Source organism: Schistosoma mansoni, chromosome 1 (assembly GCF_000237925.1).
Source record: "Schistosoma mansoni strain Puerto Rico chromosome 1, complete genome".
In the NCBI taxonomy this organism is placed as follows: Eukaryota; Metazoa; Platyhelminthes; class Trematoda; order Strigeidida; family Schistosomatidae; genus Schistosoma; species Schistosoma mansoni.
In genome coordinates this window covers 53,407,935-53,419,378 of record NC_031495.1, presented here as the reverse complement: position 1 = coordinate 53,419,378, position 11,444 = coordinate 53,407,935, and the positions used below count along the sequence as shown (strand labels likewise).

Here is an 11,444-nt window from a genome sequence, read left to right as displayed (position 1 = left end):
TAATCCCTGAAGAAGTGGCTTACACTGAGTCACGAAACGTCAGAAAACCTAATTTTTCTACTCCTCGTGATATTACAAATATATTATTTATTTATTCTACTCAAACTTGTTTACTATGTGAGGGAATTTTACAAGTTCGAAATTCGATGAAGACAAATATGTTTTGATGAATTTATTATCGTAATTATACTTTATTAAATGCTTGTGTTAATGATCCTTTATCTATTCAGAATGATACTATGAAGCACATGCGTGTAAGTGTAAAGAATCTCGTTTAATGTACATCAGAGTATTGTATACACTATTTAAATTTGTCGCACACACTTCTTAGTTATGATTTTGATAAGAAAATTCGATTTATTATTAGATTTTATTTAATATCTTTTTCAAAATAATTGGTCAGGTGAAACGTTACCAATATTCGAATGGACATCTTGGTCGCAATGGACTTCATGCACATCATCGTGTAATGGTGGTAAACAATTTCGTAGACGTCTTTGTAAAGATAAAAATGGTTTAAGGACTGATTATGCAGAAAAATTCACTTTAGATGAAGTGAAAACATTACTTAAAGATCAGTCAGTGAATACAAACCAATTAATGTGCATTGGTAAAGCTTTCGAAGACAGACAATGTAATACTAATCCATGTTCAAGTGAGCTTTATTACATTTACTTCTAGAAATTTGGTAATATATTATGTATCTTCTTATTTGATTGAACTCTACCAATTATAACTTTCCATGAGGTATGAAAAACGTTTCTAACTTAGTCACTAGCGAGTACATGCTTCATATTGACTGAAAATTTGTAAAACTTTTTCTATGGTTTTCAATAATTCTTAAGTTGGTAACAGTCAGTTATAAAACTTACTCTAATTTAACTATCCCAATCTATTTGGTCAGTTGGTATAAAATCGTGGTGAAGTATGATGATTTTCTTATGAAAGATATATTATGCAAAATGTATATTTGTCGATGTGTGGAGAGAAAGATAATGATTGGTTGTTTTGCTGAGTCAGACATGTAGATAGTGTGACAGGTGTTATATATATTCCCCTATCCTGATTATTATTGATTGACTGTTCCTTGTTGTTGGATTGTGTCGGATTTTGGTGTGGAAATGTATTGACGTTCTAGTCAGTCTAATCTCGTGTTTTTGATCTGAGTTGTGTTGAAGTCCTGTAGAATAGACACTGGGTGGGAATCTAGTGTAGATATTCATCTAAGGTAAATTAATGTCCCACATACGTGTAAAAAGTAAAAGGACTGTTAGAACAAGAAACCCTAGCGTTATAACTAGTATCCTACGTTTATAACAATTGTAAGACGGAATAATCAAATGATCTAATTTGGTTGCGAATTTTACTTATTTATTTAGCGAAAAAAGTTCTGTCTACTTGGAGTGAGTGGTATATAACAGATGAGAGTAATGGGAAAGAAAACGTGCAAAGGAGATATCGTGTGGAGTGTTCAGCTAAATTACCAGAATCCGATAATTTTCAAGCTCAAATCGATACTCAGACTCGTATTTGCAAGATCGACAAAGATAGTCATGAAATTAATTGTGAAGATCTTGGTAAGTAGTGTGATTGTTTGAAGCAAAATATCGCAACTGCATTTTTGTACTTTTCTGACATTCGAGCAAATACTTTAACTGAATATAAACTCTAAATGTTCGGTTTAACCTTTCTAAATAATACACATTATTTGTAGAAAGTTATTTTCTGACAATTTTATGCACAGCGAATTTGTATTTGTCTGGCAGTTTTAGTGTGATCATCTCGATAGTTGTTCATCATTGCAATGACAAGAAGTCATATTTTCGGAATAAATTAGTTTTATTACTAACCTTCTAATAACTTTCTTTTATCATTGGTAATGTTGTACTTCCAAAAAGAGATCTCACTAATTTTTTTGCAAATAATGCTTATAATGTACTACTGAGGGGTAGAAACATTGATACCTCAAATACGTTCTCTATGCGATCACTTAAAATTACATTTTATCACAGATCTAATCAAAACACAGGACTTAGTAGCAAAATCACACAGTGTAAATCATTGCTTAGTCTCTAAAATACGAGTGTGGGTACCAACGATGCCCACTGATTCAATTTGATTTAACGTGAGTTTATCTACTTATCTCTCAGGCAGTCTTCATAGGTTCATATGTGAAATTATAGTGAGTGGATTCCAACTGAAATCAGTCTGATAATATATGTCTTTTTTCCGACTGTTGCTGCTACCTTGACATGGTGGTCGGGTTTGCCTATCGTGATGAACCAATCGAGCTATACTGGCTGGAACAATCGTTCCTCAAGGTCCTACCATGCCAGGCAGGTCGGTTGAAGAGCGGTAAGATTAAAAGCAGCAAACCCAAGGTCCGAAGGTGAAGTCGTGCTGTTGACTGTACAGAGGCGTAACAGCAGTAAGGTGTTTTCTTCAGACAACCAGCATAACAGAGATGCTGCCTTCCCACAAGGAGGGGTGGGGTTAGAAAAGGTCGACCCTAAAAATGCACACCTCGCCTTATCCCACGGTTATCTGTCTCCGGCGATAAGGTTCCAACAAGTACGCCCTGACACAAAAATTACCCACAAAAAGGTGGTGTGTGACCGACCTCAAGCAGTTGTCCATTGAGCACTGCGGTCACGCTCTCAGGTCATTAAGACCACTTCTAATCAAATTTTCTTTTCAGGTACCTCTGGAAGAAACCTTTCACGGTGTGGGCAACCGGGAAGTGATAACCATCCTCACACTTCTGACAGTAGTCAAGATCACTGTATTCATAATCAATCTCCCTCTTCAATACCTATTGTTCCTCACACCTCGACTTTCAACACTAAACTTCCTCTCTCGAGTTCCTCCTCAAATATCACCATAGCCTACGATTCTAGTGCGCGAAACACTGTCCCAGGTCTACTGAAACCTTGTTCCAAACTACACAATTGAACCTTCAACCTACGCACATCATGTCAAATCCGTCAACAGGCCTCCTTAGCTAAGACCCTAGAATCTCGTACCATTGATATATGCTGTGTTTTAGAAACACGCATACAGGATCCTAGTGTGGTCATTCACTTGACCTCACCTCTCCAAAATGGACAGCCAACGAAATACACCCTCCGTGTATCTGGCGACCCTATCACTAGTTCTCGTGAACTTGCAAGTGTAGGCATAGCACTTAGTACGAGGGCAGAACAAGCATTATTAGAATGGATCCCCGTTAACAGTCTCCTATCTGCTGTTTGGCCAAATGGCTCCGTATGAACTCAGAAGGACAGGGACACACGTCGTTGCCTTTTCGTCGTTTCTGCCTACGCTCTCACTGACTGCAGCCATGATGAGGTGAAAGATGACTTTTACAGAAAGCTCTATGAACTTCTCCATTAAGCTAAACACTTAGATATAGTACTCATATCAGGTGACTTTAATGCCAAAGTAGGTAGCTTAAACCAAACAGAAAGACATTTAGATGGGTATTTTAGCATCTCGGCTCAGCGAACAGATAATGGTGATCGTCTGTTGCAACTGTACTCAGACAATCGTTTATTTTTAGAAAGCACAAGTTTTAAGCATAAGGAGAGACATCGTCTGACATGGCAATCACATGCACCAAACCGATAATGTACTCAACTAGACTATATTGCCATCAATCGTCATTAGAAAGGCTCGACAGAAGACTGTCGCTCGTTCTGGAATTCCTGTTTGGACTCCGGTCATGCTTTAATCCGATCACGCATTTGTTTGCGCCTCAGTGGACGCAGAAAAACTACACTAAGAAGACTCATTAGAATTAAACTGAGTGACGAGAAAGCCAAAAGTAAGTTGCAGGAACAAATGAGTTCACATTTCGGCAGTTCTGTAAACGAGGCTGACCCAGATGCTACTTGGAAAGATATACAAACAGCTGTGGAAACAGCAACGACATCTATTAGTGATTTGAACTAAAGGGTTACGAAAAAGCAGTGGATTTCTGCTAAGTCTATTGCACTGATGGATACTCGTCAAGTCATCCCATCAGGCTCCGAACATGATGAAGAGCGAAAACAAATCAGATCTAGGTTAACCACGAATCGAAGGAACGACCGTGAGTAGTGGTGGGCAACGAAAGCAAAAGAGATGGAAAAAGCAGTGGTTGTCGGCAACACTAGGCAACTCCTCAGATTAATAAAAGAAGCTGGAATTACGAGGTGAAATGTAAGTGAGACGATCTCGACACTCGTATCTGCACTCAGCCTAGACGTTTAGAAAGATGGGTGGAACACTTTGGAGAACAGTTTAGTTGCCCTTCAGCTATTCTACAACTACTCACCATTCCAAAACGATATCATTCTACTGAACTTGAAATATGACTATTCTGGTTTCAAAAGAGTATGTAAACCTCAAATAATGACACCAGCGTAATTCAATTAAGTAATGAAGTTTCTAATAACCCAACCAGTTGATCAATTGACGCTTGATATTCAGACTAATAAAGAGGATAAATGTAGAAATCTAGTGAAGTCTCTTACCACGAACTTTGTTTTCACCTAGATTTTCTTGTAAGAAGGTAATCCACGTCAGTCATTCCCCTAAACTGGAAAAGTATATTTGACTCGATTATTTCAGAGATATTGTCATAAGATTAAACAGAATAGCAAACAGTAATATCAATTCCGTCAAGGCTAAACGATATTACCAGTACAGTTTTAGTGGTAATGTCAGTGACTAACAGTGATCAGTGAGGATTTTCAACATTGTTCAGTTGTATTATAATAGATAAAAAACAGAGGAAGACATTTCGGTATAAAATCAAAGAACTAAAACTAGAATCTCTCATATAAGTCGCTTTTTATGTTAGGATGGAGTATGGTAAACGAACAATAATTCAATTAGATGTAATATATATTGTAATGCTGCATGTTTATACGTACCACCTCATCTAGTTCAGTTACACGTACCTAGATCATTGAAGCCATTTAATTGAGAGACACTTGTATTAACATACGTTGAAATATTAAAATTGAACCAGAGAAACAGGAATTTGACACGTCAACTTACTTTAAGATAAATATCGGTGTGTATACGTATTTTAAAACACTTAGTAGGAATAAAAACATAATGTGCACGACGGAACGTTTTGTGATATTACAAACTAATGATTTAGAATCATGCAAGAATGATATTTTTCTATTTTGGTGTAATAGATACAAAAAAAACTTTCATCAATATCATGGCAAGATTTCTAGAATGATTGGATGTTAGCCATAAGTTGTAGGTTATTTGGTCAATTTCGTAATATATTGAAAGATAATCATTTAATCAGTATATGCAACAACAACAACACTAATTGAGAAGAAAATAAAATGATTTAGTGAAGAGATCTATTTTGGCTGGAAGATGCCATAATAGTTCATGTATTAACGATATCAAGATTTAAAATTTTTCTAACATAAGTAAGCATACTAGATCCTTAGACTGAATAACGAGACTACCCTATGCAACTTTATCTGTCTGTAAATTGATTAGTCCCCCATGAATACAGGTAAACCTTGCTGACGAGTGTTCAACTTCACGAAACCTAGGTCCTGTCATTTACCACCAACCACCACCTTATATCTCAGCATACTGTACGCAATGTCAAGTTATTTAGACTAGTGGCCACACTGAAACCTGATCAATGGAATTTGGTCAGCACTAAGAAGGACTTGATATACATGACACTTGTCACTACTCAGTGATCAATTAATAGTAAGTAGTGTGTGAGCATTTATATTTAACCATTTGGCCGTTAAATTTTATTACCTATTAAAATTGACAACTTTGGTATATTTATATTATTGTGTATCACTCAACAGATAAATCATTTGAAAATTTTGAAAAATTCCTACCAGTTTTGTCAGAAAGTATAAGCAATGATTGGTCATCATGGACTGAATGCTCACAACCATGTGGCGGCGGTAGGAGATATCGTAAAAGAATTAAACCGTTTTTATTACGTAACACAAAGGATGAACTTACTAAAAATGATTACGAGATAGAACATGAACTATGTAACCTGCAATCATGCACAGGTAAATTTTTAGGGGAAAATATTCAGCTTGCTATTTTTCATTTATAGAGAGAATTTGTTTAGAAACTGAATGGTTATAAAACTCATTGAGAAATTAAATAAAAACAGAGGGATTTAGCGAAAAGTTCTCTTGATGAAGTCATTCTCACAGCTGTACAATCGTAAGAATAAACATTCTTCTCCAATGATAATCAGTAATATCCAGGGTTGATGATAACAATAATTTATCAGATATAGAAACAGAGGAAAAATAGATGGAATGATAAGGATGTTATTCGTATTTAGAAGTTGAATATGTAGTTAAGAAGATTTTGATTATGAATATAAAATATCTGAGAATTTAGATAAAAATCACTTATCACATAAATGAGTTTTAAGCTATGACAACTTTTGAAGTTGAAATGTAATCAAAAAGAAAGTGGAAACAGACGTAAGTCAATTAGTTATAAGAAGTCAGTGGATTAAGAGAGGATTAGTGACGATCTTTGAAACTTAGAGGTAATGGCAATGGAAATTTGAATGAACTTCTATTGTATACATAATTTTGGCTTTGCAGAATGTTCAATAGAAGTTTCAGCAGTGCAAAAACCACAAAAGTGTACTGTACGCGGTAGATTTTTGTTCACTTTGTAGACGACATGGAATGACGAGTCTTTTCTGGTCGAAAAACCCAAGTTTATAGTGTTCGGTTATTTAGTTGATTAAAATCACGAACGGATCAAGTTTGGGCAACAGTCGGAAATCTGAAAGTAATAGACAGCCATTTCACCCTACGCAACTCAACAGCGGTACCCATCTATGACCCTGAATGCAGGAATCGAACCCAGGACCTTCAGTCTTGCGCATGAACACTTAACCTCTTAACCACTGAACTGGGATTCAACTTAAAGCAGTGATCAGTGGAGTTCAACCGTCTTAAGTGTAAGGAAGGCACACATCCAAGACAATGAGATATGGTTGTTCAAAATAATGCATCAATTAAAGTTAGACATTTACACTATCGATACATTAGCAAGTTTCGTATGCCGTCTTTCTAATTAATGCAAAGCGACTCATTATTATGAAAAATCACATTTATAAGTCGTTTCCCACAATTTACTAGTGAGTTAGTCATTTCCGTTTACAAAAAAGACTTGTAAACATCGAAAATAAGACAAAATACTATTTCTGTACCATTCACTTGACGACTGGTTGGAATGTTCCCGTTACCTATTCGATCAACTATGACATTTAAATATATATTAAGGGTGCAACTAAAATTATATATCTAATAACTACTAACTGAATATATTTATCTAGCTTTTGTTCACTATTTGTTAATTGCTCATAATGAAGTTCTAGCTTCATAGTTCAGAGACTGGATTTATATGTATTTTAACTCGTGTTTACCAGTAACATAAAATATAGTAACTAATTATGTGGTGGATAATCTTGTACGAAATTCAGAATTTTGATTATCAATATAACTGTGGATATATTTTTAAACAGGTTATTGGAGTTGTTGGTCAGAATGGAGTAAATGTTCAAAAACTGAACCTTGTGCTCGACCAAGAGGAATACAACGTCGATTTAGAACATGCATTAATGAATTTAATTCAGCTGTCAGCGAAATGACACAGATACATAATACAAGCTTGTGTTATGGTGGGTTTGAAAACAGTGTACAAACAGTTCCATGTGAACTGGAAATCAGTGAAATAAATTGCTTACAACAACGGCTAAATAAAGTCAGATATCGGAAGAGATCAGTCGAAGTTGGACAACTTGATACAGGAAAACCTTGTAAGCAAAAAACTTTTTTTCGATATATATGCATTTCACCAGTAACTATTTTCTTTAGAACCAGTTAGCATCTTAAGGTCTAATATCATCTAGTTTCTTTGATAGTCTAGCTAACGTCACTCCATGATCAAAAGATTTTGACAAAATTATGATGTCTATCATTGAATTTCAACACATTGCTTACGATCGAGTCTGAAGGCCATTTGTTAGATTTGACATATTTATTGCCAGATTGAAAATAAAATCAAACAACTGAGTCCTCTGATCAATATTCAGTTATTGAACAACCAATATTTGAGGTGACGAAAACCACATTGAAATAACATGTATTATCTTACCACTCGTACTATTTCTCTCTAATTTTAGTGGATTCTCTGGAATGGGCTATTTGGTCAGAATGTATAACTGTAGAGCATGTGTCGTATCCTATACGAATGAGAACAAGAAAAAGCTGTGAAAACTGTGAGTGGATTCAGTTTGAACGATGTGATACTAAGAAGCTTGTTGCACCTCAAGAAGGTAAATTTAAGCAAAATGTTATTGCTGTCAGTGCATTTTAACTAGTATTGTTTTTGGTAATTGTGCTGTTTGTTAATCAACTAAGTAGATAGTTTCATTTACTCATAATTTCAACTATGAGGAGTTAATTAAATGAATTTAATGAGAAACTTATTAAAAGCGATTAGACACATAACTTTACCCTTCCTTTTTTTTTTACCAAACTTCCCTTGTTATCACTGTGCTGTACTTTTAGATGTCAATATTTCTAAATTAGTGTTTAAACGACAGTGAATTCATGTTGTCCGTCGTAGTCGAAACATTTATATTAAGAGAATAAGATACATTCGTTTGACCTAGAAGTTATAAAATGTAGATATTTCATTTGTATCGATGTTTGACAAGGTATTAACTAATGTTGATCCAGTTGGCTTTAAAACGCTTACACATTATATCAGCCTGAATGTATAATTTATGCCCGTAAGACTAAAAGTGTGAAGAGCAAAATCAAATAAATCCCCAGATCTCAGTATCGACAACTGATCAATTTCACAAGGGATTAGATTTCTATATCATACTGTATACAACACTCTTGATATAAATACTGTACAAACAGTCATTAGTTCTCTACATAATCATCCGTGGACGTAAACACATCAACATTTCGTAGGCTTCTACATAAAATGTGCTATCTGAATCTAAATTAAGAATCTTTATGGTTATTGTTTAGGATTCTTCCAAGAAATCACACTCAACTATGTTAGAATGACTAGGTGGAATATGGCTATCCAATCGTTAGGCTTTGATCAGAATGATTAATTGAAATACAAAATTGCGAGAAACAAAAAACATCTATAAAGATAATTGATGTTTCCCAGTTTAAACGTTGTTTTTTCTAATTATTTAACTAGTATTGGGAGATAAATATCAGTCTTATAAGGAAACAATCTTAAATGAGGATTCAACGGAACAATACGATATGTTACATGCAATAATTGTTACACTGGTAGCATTTACAACTGGTTTCGCTATTGTTATAATTCCATTTATTACATGTACAATGAGAGATCGTAAAAGTGCCCAAGGTAAACATGAATATCAACAGTCTACACCATTGTCAACGTCTATATGGCGTAAAATAACAAATGAACGTTTATCCAATAAAAAGCGATCAAATTTATTACCATATGAATGGTTTTTAGATAGTGATAATACCAATGATAACCAATTAACTTTTAAGAGTAACAGTGATAGTAAATTAGTAAAAAGAATTCTTGAAGATAAAAATAATGGAAGGAAAAAGAAAAAGTTGGACATTCATGAGAAGAATGTTGGTGGTTTTTCCAATTCCTCATTGTTAATAAACTCTGATAAAGAATATAACAGAAATCAAGATTACAATGATCGAAGTAATCAAATTCAGCAGAAATATCACGCAACAGCTTCTCGTAAAGCAGCACATAATACTACATCATCGGTACAACGTCCAGAAGTAGCTGTGTACAATCTTGATACAAGTAAAAATAGAACAGTTGTTGAAATGAAACTACGTAATGATCAAAATACAGCTCCAGATTATGATGACGTCAGTAATAATGATGATGTATTATTACAAAGTGTACAATCAACAGCAAACAAGATTACAACGACGACAACAACAAAACAAAGACCTATGTCGGATGTCCGATATGTAGACCCAAAATCAGAAACTAGATTATCACAAGTAAAAATTGTCAGCGTTTTGATATCGTCTTCACCACCATCAGAACAAGTATGGTCCGACATATCAGTGAATAATCCAATGATTGGTAATGTTACAATTAATGACACAACGAAAAATGGCATTCCAGAGGATAAAAATGGTTTTAATGAAGTATATATAACACCCACTGAGAATTGTAGATATGATAATGAGATAAGCTTGATGGAACTAGATGAGACAACATGTACTAAAAGTACCATTCCAGACAATTAGCTAATACACTTTACAACTGCTTTATGAATAAATTATTTTTTTTTAAGTATGTAATTTTAAATAATCATATTAAATATGAAAATTCAAATGTTAACCAGTTTTTTTCAACTACACCTCCTTACCATCCGGCTTATTAATTGTTTTTAATTTGAATTTATTAGGTATATGCAATGGAATTTGTAAGAAAAGAACAGAATTATCATGATATAAAGAATGTGAATTAGTAATAATAAGGATACATAACTAGATTCGATTTTTATGACTCTAGTTACCTTAGCAGTGATAAATAAACTAATGGTGGTGAAGTTTAGAATTCGCAGCTTCCCCAACTAGTGATATACGAAATTTCTACTTCACTTAAGCGTCTAATAATACACCGAAATTTACGAGTTGTGGGGAAGTGGGAACTAGATGACAAAATAATCTCATTATATACACAGAGACACGCAAATGAAATAAACCATCATGCAGAACTAGGATGATTATGATAGTGAAATAGCAAGTGTTTACAACAACGGTAATAATGATGGTGATCGTACTGAAACCAACCACACCTGTAGCTCTTCTAGAGTTGCACCACGTGACAAGCCCTAACTTGGAATCTTGAAGGGAAGCGGGAAAGAGGAAGATTAAAGAACATTACGTCGGGAAATAGAAGCAGATATGAAAAGGATTGCCCAGGACAGAGTTGGATGGAGAATGCTTGTGGGCGGCCTATGCTGCTCCACGGGTGACAACGAGCGTAATTTAAGTACTGAGATCACATAAATAGATAAACAAAGTGGAGAGATTAGGTAGCAATCCAGTAAAAATTATTAATCATTGTCAGGACAACAGATGATTGATGATAAATGACGACCATCTGGTTCCTTCGACTTAACTTACGGAGTTGGGGTTTAACTGATCACAAATAAAGGATGTTTAAGACATTAAAAGTGAGAAGAGTTTATAATCATTCTTCATAAGTGAATCTTAGAGATTTAGAGACATTTACACTAATGCAACTTCATAGTATCAAGACTTTATGAGATACTGAACGAAATAAAAAAAACGGTGGGGTGCAACAAAGATTTGGGACACAAAAGACAAACGAATGTACGATATTATATATATGATATTTGTATATTGATAAAC

At 34.5% G+C, this 11,444-nt stretch overlaps 1 protein-coding gene across 1 annotated transcript in view; it reads left to right on the top strand.

Moving 5' to 3' along the window:
• The window catches only part of Smp_158550 (semaphorin 5-related), a gene marked incomplete at both ends in the record, with an annotated part of 24,300 nt that extends 13,990 nt beyond the window's left edge, over nucleotides 1–10,310 (top strand). The window contains 7 exons of the mRNA XM_018794842.1: nucleotides 404–514; nucleotides 584–655; nucleotides 1,380–1,577; nucleotides 5,841–6,056; nucleotides 7,544–7,837; nucleotides 8,204–8,356; nucleotides 9,247–10,310. Coding sequence (XP_018649214.1) covers nucleotides 404–514; nucleotides 584–655; nucleotides 1,380–1,577; nucleotides 5,841–6,056; nucleotides 7,544–7,837; nucleotides 8,204–8,356; nucleotides 9,247–10,310 — 2,108 coding nt within the window. The remainder of the gene's footprint in view (nucleotides 1–403; nucleotides 515–583; nucleotides 656–1,379; nucleotides 1,578–5,840; nucleotides 6,057–7,543; nucleotides 7,838–8,203; nucleotides 8,357–9,246) is intronic.
• Between the last annotated feature and the right edge of the window lie 1,134 nt (nucleotides 10,311–11,444).